General features: G+C 31.5%; 2 protein-coding genes across 4 annotated transcripts; one reads left to right on the forward strand and one right to left on the reverse strand.

Moving 5' to 3' along the window:
* The first annotated feature begins 4,323 nt into the window (after nt 1–4,323).
* On the forward strand, nt 4,324–19,519 carry LOC105193807 (transferrin). 3 transcript variants are annotated; one of them, XM_039458402.1, is made up of 16 exons: nt 4,324–5,105; nt 5,635–6,071; nt 6,713–6,815; nt 7,303–7,436; nt 7,687–7,814; nt 7,888–8,032; nt 10,027–10,184; nt 12,273–12,394; nt 12,485–12,636; nt 13,586–13,832; nt 13,913–14,058; nt 14,155–14,322; nt 14,553–14,660; nt 14,733–14,863; nt 14,948–15,103; nt 19,263–19,454. In XM_039458402.1, exons 2-16 carry the CDS (start codon nt 5,960–5,962, stop codon nt 19,452–19,454), a joined length of 2,202 nt encoding a protein of 733 aa, XP_039314336.1. In that variant the 5' UTR covers nt 4,324–5,105; nt 5,635–5,959. The 3 variants fall into 3 exon arrangements, with proteins under 3 accessions (XP_039314336.1, XP_039314337.1, XP_011156703.1); XM_039458403.1 differs by having other exon boundaries at nt 4,324–5,088; XM_011158401.3 differs by lacking the exon at nt 4,324–5,105 and having other exon boundaries at nt 5,960–6,071; nt 19,263–19,519.
* Nucleotides 17,064–19,263, reverse strand: LOC105193806 (isoaspartyl peptidase/L-asparaginase-like). The gene is made up of 3 exons (XM_039458404.1): nt 18,784–19,263; nt 17,598–17,829; nt 17,064–17,512 (listed from the first exon to the last, which is right to left on the reverse strand). The coding sequence occupies exons 1-3, from the start codon at nt 18,994–18,996 to the stop codon at nt 17,346–17,348; spliced, it is 612 nt and encodes a 203-aa protein (XP_039314338.1). The 5' UTR covers nt 18,997–19,263; the 3' UTR covers nt 17,064–17,345.
* Nucleotides 19,520–19,644: the final 125 nt, after the last annotated feature.

The raw sequence follows: 19,644 nt of genomic DNA on the forward strand, positions 1-19,644 counted from the left end.
ATTGAAATTATATCAATGATCTAAAAGTTCTCTTTTTTGTTGTATTTATTACATTGATTGACTGGGCAGATATGGACCTCAAGAGATCCATCACTAATTTTCTACAATTGCGTTCCAAGATATTCACTAATGTTTACGTAATTATAATTGATAAATTTAATAATTTTTTTATATACATTTTATAAATTATTTTATCATTTCATTGTTTTATTTATAAATATTATTTGTAAATTTTTTATAAGGCATATATCCGATCTATGAATAACGTGAAATTCTTATAGCGTAGAATCTATCCCTCGCGTTATAAAGGTTCCTGCTTATCATTTATTCTAATATGTGTGTACATTAATATTTGTAATATATATATTAATACATTTCCAGTCACTGTGCTACTATCTATGTAATACCTTGAGATTTTGACTATTATACCTTAAGTTCTGATTGATTATCTGATCCACTAACAAAACAAGAACATCCTGAGAATATTTCAAGAATAACAGTAGATTACTGATATTCATAGAATATTTGATATACGTACTATGATATGAAAATCAAAATTCTCACAAACAACTTTTAATATGACAAATGTATTTGGAGTTATTGGCTTATCACATTTTACACCACCGTATATATATATATATATATATATATATATATATATATATATATATATATATATATATATATATGTATATATACATATATACATATATATATACATATATATATACTATATGTATATGTATATATACATATATACATATATACATATATACATATATGTATATATATATATAAACTTTTTTAGAATTATTACAAATAAAATATTAAGAATTGAAATAGTTTTAAAATTTTTCTGAAAAATTTCTATCAGAATAGATGTTGTATGGAAAATTATTGACAATATTAATTTAACATTTATTGTTTACAGAAGTATCAAAGTATAATAAAACTTTAAGTATTTTAATAAAACTTAGTTTATATAAAATTGTTTAAAAAGTTACTGTTAAAAATTATTAATAATGAAAGCTCTAAATGCAATATACTTTTACTGTACTAAAAGTGTATTAATTTAATAATGTTATAATATTTTTTTCTTATTCCAAGAAAGATTAAAAAATATATACATTAAGTATTTGCTATAATACAATGTTTCTGTGCTTCGTGAGGCTCTCTCCATTTAATATTACTTCTCACATCTACAATAAAAACCAAACCTTTTATGCTTATACAATAAACTGGAAAGTACAACATACACAGACGTAATAATACACAGACGGAATAATTTGATTCGATATCGAAATCAAATCAAATTATTAATTCTGAGTCAATGACTTATCAAAAAGTATGACATAAGTTAATCGAAATCGATGAGTATTTTAATTAATTTTCAATACATTTTTTCGATATTGATTTGATATCGATTTGATGAATTTATCGTTGAATTGGTCAATGACTATATTTAACTTAGATAATACAGTCATTAAACTTATTACTCCCATAACATTTTCTGCAATTGCAAATATTAGCAACAGCTTATATTAATTAAAAAATTGCAAATAAGAAGCATACTTTATTTTTGACAATTTCATTAGCATACTTTTATCAACAACTTCAGTCGTCCAAATATGTGACAAAGTGACGAATAATAATAGAATCGAACCTTAGAACATATAATACTAGAAGGTGCATTGTACTGTTTTACATGTACTGAAAATGAGTCCAACATCTGTGCGAGAGAGAAAGCTATAGAGTCCCATTTGTTCATATTGCACAAGCGTCAGTATCATCCGTGATTATAGTTTGAAGTTTGAAGAAAATGTCATACTTATGTTTAGCTGAAGTATAGAGAATTAGAAGAACTCGTTATTATATGTATTTTTAGTAACGACAATATCAAAGCATGCACATTACAGATAAATGGGATTCTATAGCTTTCTGTCTCGTACAGATGTTGAACTCATGTTTCGTGTCTGTATTCTCTTTCTATGTACTTATGTATATTCTAAGAATCGAACATAATAATATATTGATGGCAGATTGATAACAAATGCCAAGCAGTTTTGCCATTGCAAATAGACAGCAAACATCTCGTAAAAATGCAACAATATTTGATGATCAAAATACGTGGAAGATTGGCAATCTACAACAAGCACATCTATCAAATGTAATAATAACAAATTGACGACTTAAAAGATCTGTCTTTATTAATGTCGTTTACTCACGAACAGTGCCGGTAGATAGGCACGGCGGAGTTTAATTTTCGTAAGTAAAAAAATTGCACACAATGAAATAGAATGTGCAACAACATAAGACTTTTACTTACATATTCTAATGAATAACTTTAATGGCAAATATTCAAAGACAAAAATAAATAAGACGCATTTTTGATAGTTTTAATTCTATGAAAGTTAACAAGAACTTGATACTGATCTTTTTAACTTCTGTACACAGACCAAATGGTTTGCATTTGACATAATTCTGATCGACGTATCTGATAGATCTAATCTGCATTTGATACGAAGCTGTAGACGCTTTGCAATAAATAGATCTGCTCAGAATCTATTGCAAGACTGTTGTCACATTGCTATCTACTCTGGTTTTCGTCAATTTGACTGCATAATATCTTCAGATTTTGGTTCACATTAGAGACCATATAAAGAACACGATAGAGACTGGTGTGAGCATTATTGTTCCATTAACATTTGTTTCCCATTTGACAATATTTTATAATCGAAATGTTTGCTAATAAATCTATTATCGCGCCACCTTCTTATTCGATTCTCAATAACACATTTATAATTTCAGATAAAAAAACGTCTTTAACAATACATCTCTTTTTTAAGTTTAGAATGCAAATTTTTGATTAACAAAGTAATATTTATTATCTTTTAAAAGTTTATGTCACTGACTAATTAAGAATAACATAAGATATACTTTTATATTTTTCTAATTTATATAACCTACATCACTTTAACAAATTAGGATTAAGTATATGGCTAATGAGAGTACCGCGCGGTTATTATTGCGCAAAATAGGTTTATCAGTCTACTTTACACAATAATAACCGCGCGGTACTTTCATTAGCCGTATACTTAATTCTAATTTGTTAAATCTCGAGAGTCTTTTACTTAATTGTTTATGTATTACTTTATTTTAAAATATAAAATAAAAATTGAGATATTAATTTTTACAGTTAAATAACAGTTAAATAACAAAAATTAAATAACAAAAAAACACTCGAATGTACATTATACATTCGCGCGATAATGTGCTCAAGTTTAAAAACAATGAGAAAATATGTGTAATTAAATGCTAAAATGTATCTTGAAAAAATTTTGTTGTGCTCAAAAGTAAAAATGCCTTGTTAGCTATTGTGCTTTGGCGCCAAACAATGATGAGCTATTAAACAAATAATTCTATAAGCAATTGTTAAAATTCATCATCTATAAATAACGAAGATAATAGCAGTAGGCGTATATAAAGTTCATTATAGTCATAATATCGCATTCTCCTCTAATTTTATTACATTGGACGAGTATTTATGAATTTTAGATTTTTCCTACGAATTAATAAAGCGCATCTATGCGTAGATATAAATTGAAATTGATGATGATAATAAAATTTTATCTCGCTACAGAGCTAATTGTGACACATGAGACACATCTGAATAACTATTCCAATTTCATCGCTTTTATCAGATTTATAATCAATTCTCGTTACACGCAGTAACATCTATCCATCTGTCGATCTATAAACAAACCGTTATTTTAGCATTACTAATGAATAATATGACTCATTTGCACGTGCACATGAACCACACATTCTGATAAAACATTGAAGTAAATTATCGAGTTGAAAAGATACACTAGAAAAGATAAAGCGAATAAATTATAGTTCTGTTAGCCATTAACGAATTGATTACAAAGCACGAAGAGATACTTCTTCTGTTTCTATATAAAAAATTCTTCTCTATAATATACAATCTTTCTTTTACGAGTGAGATAATCAATATTAGCAAGTATTTGAAATTAATCATGTATAATGGTAAATCAATTTACCATCTCGTACTCATAAATTTAGTTGTCATGTGCACTTTGACAACGCGAGAGAAACGTGCTGCATGCATTGTTCTAATCGCTAACAATAAGTGAAAAATCTTCTTAAAGAAATGTGTAGAACTCATACATATTATATGTCTAAAGAATAGACATTACATTAAAAACTAAAAGTTCTAAGGAAGAATCTAGTCCCAAAAACCAAAGGACAAATATTTACGTAATAAAAAAAAAAAAATGCGATTTTAACACGATTTGGAAAACTCTTCAGTAACATTTTTTATTTTATAAAAGAGTTCTTCAGAACATTTCTCCTGCTAAAACCGCAAGCATTCTATCTTGCGGTTTCTCTCTCTCTTTCTTCCTCTCTTCTTCTCTCTCTCTTCTCAACATGATCCAGCGCTTTCGTAATGCTCCACGCATCGCGCCCGCGTATTACGCAGAAGTCTCTCGTTGTCTTCATCTTTTTCTCTCTCTCTCTCCCTGCTTCTCTCGCTCGCTCGTCTGTCCCTCTTTCTCTCTCTCTCTCTCTTTCTCTCCCACCAGATTTAATGATTCCAACTCCCAGCATACTTGGACTTTCCGTCGAATCGGCACCGGGTATCATCATTCTCGCGTAATACTGCTGGACAGTCGGAAGCTTCGATCGACCGTCATCCGAGTCGTTTGCAGATTCGCGGGCTTTCATGTTCTATACTCACGATCGCGTGTCAGACGGTATATTTTCAACCGCAAGTTCTCGCGGTCTTCTCACGGGCGTATTCTTAGCAGAACACACGTCTCTCGCGTTTGCCTGCCTACGGATCGCCGCGAATAAACAAGAAGACGAGCGGAGAAGCCACGACGAAGCATGGCGAGAATCTCAGTATAAAGTCACACGATGGGAGAGCTGAGAGGATCCAACGCGAGTCTTCAATTCGGAGTAATAGACGAATCCGAGGCATTTAAATCTGAGAATTTTCGGAGCAGTTCAAGCGATCGACGATATTTGAGAATTCATCGAGGAATATATTTCGAAGTTTAGATCGACGTGAGTGTTCAAAGACGGTAAATATTATAGCTTCATGTTAAAGCGAAGCTAAATCCAGTTTTTCATTGTAATCGGTCGCGGCGGATCATATGTGTGTGGATTCGGTGATACACGAGTGGTTCCACAAGCAGGCATTCCTTGCGTCGGCAAAAAGTCTCAAGGACGAAAAGCGAAAGTGTGAGATCCACCGATTATATTTCGGCACCGGCGGAACGCGCGCTCTAAACACGAGCGACCGCATTGACGATCCTACTCGATCTACCCTGCGAAAATTATATAAAATACGTACGTCGTTGGAAAATCGATTCCTTCTCGGGTAAAAGTAATCTCGACAATCAATTAAACTTCTATATAACAAAGAAAAGTACATTCTTTGCACCGTACGTTGTTTATTTATTTTACGAAAACGTGTCTCGATCGTATTTGCTGTCCTTAAGAATAATTACGTTTGAAAATGGTTTTGAAACGTATTTGTCCCGGTCAGATAGCGCGTAGGGATGTGTATTTAGATATGAACGTTATTATTATTCTGGACGTCCTTTCTAGATACACTTCAGTGACGTATTAGAAGATTTTTCAACTTTGAAAATAAAGTTACGACTTCCGACCACGTAAAGCCACGTTAAATTAAGCGGATAATAATTGGTAATTATATGTGACGTTTGGAAAACAGGCTCCGATCGAGCGTGTTGATCCAACAAATTATAACTCGGTGATAACTGTATCACAACACGATTACTGTGCGGTTGTACATACATAACTTCGTACAATAACAGTGACTGTATTAAATAAATCATGCAAGTGCAACGACGTTAACTCGGAAAATCTCTTTTCCGCAAATTCTGTTAAACGGAAGATTCTATTCAAGAGGATGACAACGAGTCGAAGATCGATCATGGATCTTCGTATCTCCCGTTGGCTTATTCTTTTCATCGTCACTGCTTTCGTAAACAGCTATGAATACATTAGTGCTGATAGCAAGTGTAAGTAAGACGAAAATCATGACAATCTTGCAAAATTATTTATTCTATTGTCACAACAAGCTCTGGAAATATATTGAGCAAAATATTATTTTCATAATATATTATTTTTATGGAATATTGCTTTGAAATAAAATAATCTTTCACGATAACCCAATATAAATAAATATTAATAATAAGAAAATTTACATCAAGTTTACGGAGGAAAAGATAGTTCACCATTTCTCGGTTAAATTAATAAAATGTATAATTTTATTAATTGTAACACGCGAGTTTTGTCGCAAAAGGAAATTGAAAGATACGTGCATGCGTGCGCGTGTGTGTGTGTTTTACAATTAACCATTATAGTTTTACTAATCTTGCGTGCTTCTTGCCAATCAACACTTTAAAATATTTTTCTCAAATTCACAGACAGCCTTTCTAGTCATACAGCAAAATTACTTTTTAGCCAATATTATTATAATTAAAAATAATAATCAAGCAATAATACATTTTTTAGAATGTTAATGTTTAATTTTAAACGTGTGAAAATAATACGTAATTAATTAATATAATTAATTAATATAAAATGCGTATGTTTGAAAATATCCAAGTACTTCTATATCTATTTCAGAAGAGCTAAAACTGAAATTGTGATGTTTTAGGGACATTGTGCTTAGTCGACAGTGTACATACTACGCAAAGAATCCTTTCACTTTGCCCGAAATTAGCTAAGAGTCCAATAGAATGTGTAATAGAAACTGATAGGCAAGTATTATACATAATGGAATTTTTAAATAATAGCCGTTTAATCTTTCCAAGAAATTTTAACGCTTAGAAGCTTCCATTTTTTCTCGAAAAAGCCACATCTCCGTTCTTCCTTTCTACCAACAGATCTATTTTGTAACTTTTGAGTTTCATTATCATTAATAACATCGTAGCACAAATATAATATATGATACAAAAAGTGCGCAATGATAAAGAATGTTGTTAAAAGTTACAGAATAGGCTTGCATGAGTTTATTACGCTCGTTGCCAAGTATGCTTGTTTCCAAGCAAATTATAAGGTTTAATAATAATAATTTACGTGTTATATAATGTAAATTCTTCAAAAAGCAGTTCTCCATTCCCAAAAGATCCGGTAAAGATATGGTTTTTTTAGGAAGACCAATTTGATCGCGAATCGATCAATTTTTCTAAATGGTGATTGCATTAAAAAATACATTTCTTAAAAAGAAGTAAATCTGATTTATAGATTTGGCTGTTTGCGTCGAGTAGCCAATGGTGATGTTGATATCACCGTACTGGAACCAGAAGAACTCGTAGCGATAAGAAACTACAAACTATACAGTGTACTAGTCACGAACGAATTAAGACTCTTCCAAGACGGTAATCAAGATAAAAGTTGCGCAAGAGGAACATATAAAGTGTCTCAACCTTGTCGGATTAAATTTTAACGACTGATTTTAGACAAATTTAAATCATAATTAATTAAAGAATCTCTCTATTTATTTAAAAATTAATTATTATTCAATTACCAAAATTATTCTCATTTTTTTTTTCATTTAATCAGAACTAATTTGATATCAAAAAATTTCCACGTTAAAATTATAGTTATCTCCAATGGGATTTTTTTCAGATGATCATCGTTTTGAAGTAGTAGCCATAGCGTATAAGAATGTACGACGGATATGGGACGTTAAAGGCAAGCGATTGTGTCATCCCGGGCTAGACACTATCGACGATTGGACTAAAATTTTCTCGACGGTTGGTGAGCTTTTTCTTTGTACCAATCAAACTCATTAAAATCGTGCTTACCCGTTGATCTCTTGTATTACAGTACTTCGAAAACCTGATAATTAAAAAAGAGTGCGACGCAAACATGACGCTGTTCGAGAACAGAATGCATGCTCTGTCAAACTACTTTGAAACAGCTTGCATCGCTGGTCCCTGGTCGGCAGACACAGTATTTGATCATCAATTAAGTATGTATTAAATACATACTTAAGTATGTACTAAATACAAAGGATATATGCATTTTATATGCGTACATATACTTTCTAAATCTTGTAGAGTAAAAAATTACTCTCGAAAATAGCACAAACTCAAATTCATTCTATAGAAGTGAATTTTTATTATCAAAATTACTTGAAAAATGTTTACTCTTCTAAAGTAACTTTACGAAATTTAGAGAGTATCCAGTTGACACAATTACAGCTATTGAGGAAAGACGACGTGGGATATATCTAGGGTAGAATGATATCTTGTATAATTTGCATTAAATTCTAAGAACCACGGTTAAAATTATTTTGTTACAGTCTATTTAGACATTGTAGGACGGTTATTGGTCATTAATGTTCATTGTGTTTTATAAAAGCTGAATTTCAGTTTTGCAGGTAGTAGAAATTTTTACAGATGTATATTCTACACAATTTTTTGAGAAATATATTACATATTAATTTTCTAATTTTAACCTACTTAAATGCCTTCAATATGAATTCAAATAATATTATTGAATTTAATATATGTCATAATGTCTGTATGAATTCGGCAAATAAGTCATGTTATATGTGGACTGTGATTGTGGAGTAGTGTCGTCCGCCATATGCATCTCTCTTGCGACTTTACAATCTCATTGTAAATGTCGTATAATGTTTACTAGAAACAGAGAAATTATTTTAAAAAGTTTCAAGTTTTATTTAAAAATTGTTTAAAGTAAAAAGACACTTATAAAAAAATTTTTTTAATAAATTTTATTTTATGAAATATAAAATCTTGTTTTGTGGTACTTATTTGTACAATGAAAAAATCTACAAAGAATCATTAATTTATGTTTTTTTAATAAATAAAAGTACCTTTTATGACATTCTTATCTTATAAGTCAAAGTGGTAAAAGTTAAAATTAAATTAATAAATCTGTTAATTATTGTCATTTATTCTTGTCGAGATCTAATAGAGGACTTGAGTAGTGTGTTAAACGCTGTATCGCTGAACAGTAATGTATTACATATGTCAAGGCTAATATATGAAAATATTATGATTTTTGTTTTATAGTATAAGTATATGAAAATAAGAATCATCAAGCAGCTCTGTGTTTGTATTTGAATTTACGCTGTTTTTGATCTTTTACATCTATCATCTCTGAGATAATTCTTTTATAGTAATTGGATTCTGAATTTAGAATCTTAACGTTTTCCTAATCAAAATCATGTCCAAATTTTGACATATGTTCCGTAATGACCGAATGTTTACTGAGATCTAATTTTATATTGTTCTTGTGCTCCTTGATTCTCTTGATTTTAATTGTCTCTTAGTTTTTAATTGTTGTTAATATTACACGATCTCCCTATTTATATATTTCATAAACGCAACCGTTTTTCCCTCTTCAGTAAATTGTAAATTACATTCGTTCTGCATATCCAATCAACTTTTATCTACAGGGTGATTGGTAGAACTTTGTAGCTAATAAAATGACGTTTGTTAAAATTATGACGCGTTAATATTGAGTTATTGTCAAAAAACAAGATAGCATTCCACAACCCCCTTCTTTCCTCTATATCTATTTAAAAATAAAACTTTAAATAACAAATATTTTGTGATATTTATTTGTATCTATTGCTTTCTTTTACATAATATAAATATGCAAATGCTACGTACTAACAAGTACGCTTCAATATACAGTTAGAATTTTAACTATTGGAACTATATAAACGTTATACAAAGAAGTATTTAGTTATATAAATATACCATTATCGTAACTTTTTAGAAAGGGCAAAATTATAATATATAATTACAACAATGCTACAACTTTCACGTTACATATATAAAATGTAATACCGAAACTTATAGTTATCATATAATAAACAAGTGACTGTGTCGACTGGTTATGATTTATATTGCATAAAAATTTATATTTCTTTGTGTAGCACAAACAGGTGTCATCGTGCTAGAAATCGAAAATTTTTATTGTTGTTTGCAGAATCAAAATATAGAAATCTTTGTACATCTTGCGAAAAACCGGCAAGCTGTTACAATACTGATAAATACTATGGACGAGAAGGCGCCCTAATGTGTCTTACTGATGGCATGGGTGACGTTGCCTGGGTCAGATTAAGAGATGCTCGTGTACATTTTAAGGTAATATTCAAGTTAGCTTTTAAGGTAATTGTCAAGTTAGCTTATGATCAATTCAATCGCGATGTCCTTGAAACAACGAACAAACGCAAGAAAAATCGATCTCGTTTTAAGTCGATCGCAAAGATTATAATTGAAACGGAGCGATTTCAAAGCGATTTATATGCTAATTCGTTTACCCTCCAGTCAGAAATAATTCTCCGTAAAATGTTTCGTTGTCAAAAATTTTCGAAATTTCTGTTGATTTAATACAATCTCGATTAATTTTCGTTGGAAATAAATTCTTAAATCAATCTTTCAAAACAGTGTTGAAAAAATATTGATAAAATTATATACCGCATATACCTAAATGTTTGCTGTACATATTTGCTGATATTCAAAGAGAACACATTATAAATGCAACAATGTGACTGTTTATATATGTAATCAGTTGATAAAATTTCAAGAACAAATGGTAAGTAATACATAAATCATATTCTCAGAAACGAATAATTCGTCATTCTACCTTGATACATGATGAAACCATAACAATGAAACCAAAACATATAATGATTTTTATTCGTTATTGCACTAAAAAAATTACAAAAGGTATAAGTAAATGTGTTATTCAAATAACTTATTTTTACATCGCATAAGTAAATATTATTTATTCGTAGTAAATATTACTTCTTGAAAGCAATCCAGCAAATAAAAATAAATCGAAATGGATAGAAATAAATTTATTTCGATATTTCCAAATTTGCGTTTCAAATTTCTTGAATCTATTTGAATCCAAAGATAATATAATAGAAACATTCAAATTCAGAATGATGAATAGCGCATTTCGTATTTAATCTATTTGAATCTAGAAACTTTAAAACGCGAAAGAGAGAGAGAGAGAGAGAGAGAGAGAGAGAGAGAGAGAACTCGAATAAATTAAAATAAATTGCAATTTTCAATTTATTTCAATTTATTTCCGTTGGCTGGAAAATATTACTGGTCTAATATAAAATAGTTATTTGAATAATATTTACAAATTTACTTGATCACGAAATTTCTTCCCTCAGTGTTCTATATTCTTCAAGATAAAACGTTTTTTAATTGTGTTATATTTTGTTAATAACAAAGTATTCCCAATATAAATTGCCACCTAAGAGTACGTGGCACTACCGACACATGAATGCGATGAATCTGTATTTCTCTTAAATAAAAATTATGCAAAATAAATTAAAAAGCTTAGCATCATGAGATTCACAAACGTTTTTCGTTTTTCACAAACTTTTATCTCGACAAGAGTTTGTTTTGAAACAAGAAGATTTCATTTTATGAAAGAAAATTTCTTGAAATCGAGTCTCCAAAATTAGGTTCTAAAATGAAAATAAATGAAATAATGTTTTAACAATACAATTTCGTTCACAGTATGTGTGGCATATATTATTTGACACATGTATGTGCCGTCATGTTGTTATTAACACGTTAACAAAACTGTTAGTAAAGGTGTGTTAATTGCGGATGATATACCGATGATGACAAGTTGTCTTCCAAATTGCCGCTAATGTGCCGTTAATCGCGGATGACAAATTGACAACACGAATTGTCGTCAGGTTGCTCGTTAGGTCTTAAATCATTTTTTTGCGAGTAGCAAATTAATTGATGCTGTCAATTTATCGTTATTGATAAAATTAGAATTCACTTGAATGCAACACAACAAACAACTGTCTCATCTCTCGATTCCGAGTTTGTGGATTAGTTGCTGCAATGATTGTTGTCAAAATGACAACACTCATAACAGTTTACTATCTGGTATACACCATCCAGATAGTACAACACATATATAGCTTATCCAAGGGACGTCTTGGGCATATCCTTAGGATATCCGACGTCCTTTGGATAGTCTCATATGGACATCTTTAGGACATCCCTGTGCTGTATTGGTAGAAATATTGAAAATTATATCAAACTCTCATTATACTCTCTATGTATGCAACAATTGTTACTCGAAAATGTTAAATGTTTCGACGCAAGTTTCGAATCAACAACTTTTGATTGTAACGACATCGAAACAACATCGTTCCGAGGAATTATTTCTGACTGGACTATGATTTGATCCAGGCCCAAATGATTGACACACAGGATTACAAGTTTCTATGCCCGGATGGCACCACAGAACCACTCAACTTCAAAGAACCCTGTATCTGGATATCGAAACCGTGGCCAGTTATCGTAGCTAGACCGTAAGCGCTTTACGTCACTCTTCCACGAAATTGAATCGTAATATTGGATTGTATAGAATTAAAAGATTGAAAAAGTCTTCTTTCTTGCAGATCGAATGCCGAGAATATCGCTCGTATGATGAACTCAATGATGAACAGGACATATAATTGGGAATCGAACGCTTTGCAGCTAATGGAGAACTATTACATCACCTCAACTGATGTGAAAGAGCTGCAAACGCCCGACGATTACTTACGTCGATGTAATGTATATACAACACATATATTTATCTTTCATTTCTTACGACGAGGCACTGTAATAAGTAATCTGCTATTAAAGTTATGTATTTTACGCTAAATACTGAACAACTATAATAGTTGACAGTTTTCGCAAACTTTTCTCACATTGAATACGCCCAGCAAACACCGAGTTACATGTAATAAAAATATTAGTAATTTCCCACTCAACAAAGTAACTGTTATATAATGAAAATATATTTCTACTAACATTACTACTAACTAAAATTACTACTAACATTTGTATTATGTGTAACTTGATGTTTGCTGGGCGTTGTTATAACAACAATGTAATATGTTGCAAAGGTAACTTCTCAAGTTACATGAATACTTTAATACATATACAGAATGTTTATTAATGGTTGTCCCCACGTTTTACCATAAGAGCACGCATTTGATATTTTTAATATAATAATATGTTAGAAATACATATCCGTCAGTAAATCATGCTCCTATGGTAAAAAGTGAATACAACCATTAATGAACATCCTGTATGCAATTTATCAATATTTATTATTAGTAAAATTTTGGTAACAATTTTATTATTAATTTAACGGTTGTTAACTAAAATTTAGTGAAATTTGATGGAATAAAACTAGAAGTTAGAAAATATAGAGAAAAGTTTTTTTTACAAAGAAAGTATCTAGAAATATTTAAGAAAATGATATGATATTCTTTAAATCTCGTAAATAAGATGTTACTCTAAAAGAATGAAAATTGAACTTGTGCAATTTGTCGAGTGATTTGCCACGTTAATAAGAGTCAAAATTCATTTCTACAGAATAAAAATTTACTTCTACAAAGTGAAAATTAAATTTGTTCAATTTTTGAGTAATTTAATTCCATGAGATTTAGACAACAGATAATAGATAATAAATCTCATATTCTAACAACAATTAAATATTACGGTTAAAGATCCAAATTTTCTAAGCGCCAATGTTCGAACGGGTTGTCAGCCATCAAGAGATGTACGTTGGTGTTTGGTATCCAATATCGAGAAGCGTAAATGCGGCTGGCTAAGAGACGCTTCCATCGTCTATGGCGTGGAACCGTTGATCTCCTGCCTCCAAGAAGATAGCAGAGAAGCATGCGTGAAGTCTGTACAGAACGAAAACGTAGATATCTTCTTGGCGCGGCCCGAAGAGATTCTCAAGGACAGAATGTAAGTGAGCCAGAGCATAGACGGCGCAAATAAAAATTGAGTCTAGCTTCTCAATATTTCCGAAATCATTTCTTTCGCAGGAGAGGTTTGAAGCCTATTATTCACGCGATGGCAAACAACCAGGAATTAAACAGGATTGCTGCGATCGTCAGGAGAAATTCCAAATTCCGAGTGATAAAGGATCTCAAAGGTGCCAAGGCGGCCTTCACGGGCTACAGAAGCGTCGGTGCGATTATATAATTGGGATATAATTTCGTATTTCGCAGTTTCAGTTGCCACGAATTGCTTTTAATCCAATTCGCCGTTGGTCTCTTGGTCCCAGGTTGGAACGCTTTTATAACGTTAATGAGGAACGAGTCGGACGAAAATTGGGACTGCTCGGACGCGCAAGCTGTATCAAAATTCTTCAAAGATAGCTGTGTACTCGGTTGGAACAACAAGGATAATGACAGCGAGCTCCCGGCCAATTTATATTCGTTATGCAAGGAAGGTAAGACATGAAGGACACATGTACAATCGCGATTAAGTGTGCGGGAGTTCTGTTTACAATAAGCTATAATTATAAAGATATGGATATGTGATGCATGATACACAAGCACGTGGAAGACTGTTTAAATTCTCGCAACGAGCTAAAAACAATGTGTGCAGGAGAGATATACAACATGATAATAATCGCGAGAAAAATACGAGTGAATAATCAAAACTTTGATCTCGTTGCAGGTGCGGAGCATGAGAGCGACGATTTCAGCGCTTTCAAGTACTTGGCCTCCGGAGTCGTCGATGTTGCCTTCGTCAATTTAAAAGTCATAGAAAATAAAACAGAACCCGGTGAGTTGTACAGATTGTTCCAACCGTATTCTCTGTATTACATCTCTGTGTATCTAATACCTTCTGTCACAGGTGATTTTTATTACGAAAAGATTGATACTAAAAATATAAATCGGTTGCCGAAGTACAGAGTATTAGGCCCAACTTTGGCGGAAGCTATCAAAAGAATTCCATACTTGCTCGCTTGGACGCCCCTCGGCTCGGTATATAATTCTTTCCACTTTGCGTGATTTAACTAATGCGTATTGCAAATACGTATTGTAAATATGCATTTTTTATTTTGACAGATAATGGCACACGAAAATATCACGGATCTGAGACGCCAGGAAATTTATACGATGTTGCTCGAAATGGACAAGATATTTGGAAGAAAGTTCAACGGACAAGCGCCCACATTCTTGTTATATGGACCCTATGAGGAAAATCACGGTGTTATCTTTCCTGTAAGTTGAACGCAGAGCAGTTTTATTGCAAAAAGATTTGTGTAACTCTTCGTACAGCATGTAATATTGCAATATAACAACAATATAACAATATTGCTGTAATATTACAATATTGCTGTAATATTACTGCAATATTGTAATATTGTCGCAATATTGTTGCAATATTACGCTGTGCGGGTCAGTCTAAAAAATTTAGCCAGACAAAGTCAAATTGAAGACATGATTGTAAAAAAATGTTTCAAATTAATTTGATAAAATTCATTCTGTGTACATATTATAGAAAGAAAAAGAGAGTCAGATTATTGCTTTAAATATATCAAAAATATAAATAAATTGCGGTACTGAAGGTATTTTGGCCAGAACTGTCGTCGATTGAGTTCGCTGCAGTTCTGATCTTGACTCGGTAGTAGTTCTTTAATTGGCGAGTCGTTTTGTCTAATTTGAATTTTCGCACACACAGTCCGACGGTCGTTCGAGGATATCGATTTTCTCCGAGAACTTCTCATTCCTCGCGCATCCATAGTACACGTAGCCCTTGTCGCAATAAGCCCAAGGAAAGTGCGGGCATTTGAAGGCTACCGACGGTATTCCTTTATCGGTCAACGCGATCGCGCCCACGTCGGACTCCGGCGGAAATGTTACTCCAGGAGTTTTTTTTTCAAAATCCTTCAACACCGCGGCGATCGCTTCGTCGATCAAAGTCTTTCGCCGCAGTCGCCGTAAGATCTGCAGAGCTGGCGCGTGCTTGTAGATAGTCTTATCGAAACCCGAGACAGACACGGAACCGCATTGATCAGCATAAATACCGCAACCGATCACCGTGCCAGTTGCGCTCACGATTCCATGCAGCTTTCCTGATTCACCAGCCGTTGAAGTTCCGCTAGCAAGACGTTTCTTCCGGTCGTACGCCACTGCACCGACCGCGCCGATCTAATGCAATTTTCTTTAATAATCTTATAAATATTCATGCGGCAATCATAATATAAAAACTTTAATTACGTGAAACATTCAGAGCAAGAATATATTAAGTCCATAAGTAAAGTAAAACATCAAACAGAACAGAAAATCTCCATGATATCAAAATGATGTCAAAATAGTCCCAAAATAATGATTAAAAATTACTTTTCGATAAATCATGGTTCATTTCTTTTTGACGTTATTATAGCTTGTTGTTCTATTTGGAATAAGAGAATAAAGCTAAAAGTTCAAACTTTTTACATTTAAAAGACACTTCTATGGCAAAAATTTTTTGCTAATGTCTCATAATATATATTTTAAACAATTTTTTGTTTTTTAAGTTTATAAAGGTTTCTATAAAAAGATATATTAAATTTTGATATACATACTAATTTCTCATTCTATAATTTTTAAAAAAAATTTACAAAATCTGAAAAATATGAATATTGAACAAAAAAAAGTCTACATATATGTATATTTGTTCTAGAAATTTTTATGTATATGAATCCTTCGATATATTCTGAATTTCTCATTCTATAAATTCTGAAGAATAAAATCTTATAAAATGTGAAAAATACAAAAAAATATAAAAAAATCTATATCTTTTTTAGAAAAGATTTTACATACATTTATGTAAATTTTGATATATTCTAAGATTGTTCATATTATAATTTCTGAAGAAAACTTTAAAATTCTGAAAAATATTCCAATTTGTATAGAAAATTTGAGAAATTTTCTAAAAAAGTTATAAAACTTATATATAAAATCTGAAAAAACTTTTTTTATATAAAAAATTCTAAAAAAAAAGGGTTTATCAGGTGTATTCTTTCTCTATACCTCTTCATTTCTTTTCCAAATTATAAATTTAGATCAAATAAAAATATAGATTAAATTTGTAACATGTAAGATTTTACATTAAATACGGATTTACATTTAAAATCTGAATTTAAGAAATCTTGAAAACAAAAGAGCCTCCAAAATTTGGAATTTATTATATTTTTGCTTGAATATTTCACATATATATTAATTTATTATCACGACGAATTCATCAACCTGTATAAAATCAGGTTCGATTTCCAAAGACTCGTCTAATCCGGCAACCTCATCGACAGCGCCTTCTTCCTTAAATCCGTGTCTTTCAATCACACATTCAGGTATGCATTCCTTTTTACCAGATGGTTTGTCCCCATCTTGTAGAAGCTCTTGCGTCTTTCTCGAATCTTGCGCTTCTTACGTTTATCAGTATCGCGATTAGTATCTTTTTAAAATAACTCGTTATACCCATTTATCCTTTACCATTATTTTCTTCTTCATGCAACGATGTCTTCGAGTCGGATGTAACGATTAGCTGGCCGGGTGACAAAGTAGGAATGCCCGATTCCAAGGCGAATTTTTGCGCCCCAGCTTCGACTATCATCAACACGTGTTCCGTTTGTTGTAGGACCATTTTGGCTGTAAGAGTGTCAAGCATTCTTGAGCTTTGAGTAGGTCGTTAGATAAATATCTGATTTTTGTGGTACTACTTAAAAAAACAGACCTAATGTAATAGGATGTGCTATATTACGAACGGCACCCACACAACCCGCGCGAAGATCGTTCGTCATTATTGCAGCGTCCATCACGACTTCCCCGTTGGCGTCCAAGGATCCTCCGTACGCACAATTGAAATACTTCTTGCTTTCCATGTGACAAATCGCACGCTCGACCGCGTCCAGCGAACAACATCCTTTAATTAGGTCACGATACGCCATTATTGCGGCATTCTTCACCTGCACCGTTCGTTAAGCATCAACATTCTCATTGTTAAACAATATTTTCATCATTCTGACGATAAATCACTTTTCTTCTCATTTTTTCTGGACGATGTATTCTTAAAAGGGCTTTATTGTTTTGAGGAAGAGAAGGCTATTTTTAGATGATTCTTTTTTTTTAAACTATGCTGACAATTTATTTTAAATTTTGTAAACATATCAAGTTTTTATTTATAATTAAAAATGTCTGCATATAAAAATAATGAAAATTATAATAGTTATAAAATTTCGTGCTCGAGAGTGTATTGCTTTACGCCTTTTACAGCTTCCATAAAATCTAGACAATCTGCCAATGAAATCTAGGCACAAAAAATAAATAAGATTAAACTGCAAGTATTTGATTATTGCAACTTACTTTTATTAAAACTTTTTTATTTTATTTCTACTGTAAAACTGTTTAATTTTTGTAGCGTCTTTGTAAATGCAATTTTTACACGCCTAAAAATTATTGAAAACATTTTTTATAATCCTATATATTTTCAACCAAACGTCTAGATTGATAATTATTCATTTTTTTTGTCTCTGATTACTACGTGTCTACATTTTTTATAGGAGCTTTAAGATAATGCACGCTCGGACACATATTTTTATAATTATTAAAATATTTTTTTTATTTACAAAAATTTCTAATTATAGATCAAATATGTATGATTAAACTAAATATTGTTAGATTTATAAAACTCGTTTAAGTTCTCCACTTTAAATTAAAAAATTTTGATTACAGATTGATAATTAAGCATTAGCTTTTAAGTAAAACGTGAATTAGATGTTAATTAAAAAAAAAAGAGCACAAAAGGATTACAGAATCTAAAAAGCGCCAATGATACTAGAGTAATAGACAACTACATTTCTTGCGCTCTGCAAAATTATTTTTTTCTTTATCACATTATTTAATGTAACGAATAATTTAACCTCGTTGAGCATAAATTTCCGTGCATATAGGGGAATTCTTCCGGCACCTCCATGAACAACAACAACCGGCTCTACCCGCTTTTTCTTCTTCTTTCTAGTCCGCGTCTCGGCACTAACTCTGACCAAAATCTCCCTGATCCAGGAGCAATAATCACACATCATAGTAGAAACGCATATTTCAGCATTTTCCGATTTTTTGTTGCTTTTAAACATTTTCCTTTACAAAAATCTCTTGAAGAATCTATTAAACCAGTACCGTCAGCCAAGTACCGACAAATTTTGCTCCAATTGGAACTACGCAAAAGTATATTTTTTAACGCATACTTATGTCATTTGTGTACAAAAAATTGTTACGATGCTATTTTATTTTCGACAATGAAATATGCAACGTAAACATATAATAAGCATTATAAAACTTGTATGTAAACACAATTGCTTCTTTGAGTACGATAATAAATAGAAGTTTCGTTGTCGCGCAGGATGGTACGCGCTATTTAGAGTTACACGGCCATCAAACATTGAAAGGACGCAATTATGACCAAATCGTGGAAGAGTTTATGAAGCAAGAAGTTTGCAGCAGTGCCGCTAGTGCATGGATTACTCAATTACCAGAGACCCTTTTCGTATACATGCTTGTAATCGTCGTTCTGAATCAATTATTGAATTGTTAAGAGAAGAACAGACTATATGCTCTCTATAAAAATAAAATACCATGTAACATAGAGTTCATTATTGATAATGCAATAATTTTGCATGAAAACAAATTCTTTTTTTTTTTCTTAGGTAGAGTTTCACTTTCACAAAAATCAAATTTGGAAAATACAAAATTAATAATAATTAAGTTTACATAATTTTCAGTGC

Source organism: Solenopsis invicta, chromosome 16 (assembly GCF_016802725.1).
Source record: "Solenopsis invicta isolate M01_SB chromosome 16, UNIL_Sinv_3.0, whole genome shotgun sequence".
NCBI lineage: Eukaryota > Metazoa > Arthropoda > Insecta > Hymenoptera > Formicidae > Solenopsis > Solenopsis invicta.

Coding starts and splice junctions, on each gene's coding strand:
- LOC105193807 (XM_039458402.1), top strand. CDS start 5,960: ATGACAACGAGTCGAAGATCGATCATGGATCTTCGTATCTCCCGTTGG. Junction 6,816..7,302: donor TGTGTAATAGAAACTGATAG/GCAAGTATTATA, acceptor TCTGATTTATAG/ATTTGGCTGTTTGCGTCGAG. Junction 7,815..7,887: donor GGACTAAAATTTTCTCGACG/GTTGGTGAGCTT, acceptor CTTGTATTACAG/TACTTCGAAAACCTGATAAT.
- LOC105193806 (XM_039458404.1), bottom strand. CDS start 18,996: ATGTTTAAAAGCAACAAAAAATCGGAAAATGCTGAAATATGCGTTTCT. Junction 17,830..18,783: donor GGAAATTTATGCTCAACGAG/GTTAAATTATTC, acceptor CGAACGGTGCAG/GTGAAGAATGCCGCAATAAT. Junction 17,513..17,597: donor AGCACATCCTATTACATTAG/GTCTGTTTTTTT, acceptor ACACTCTTACAG/CCAAAATGGTCCTACAACAA.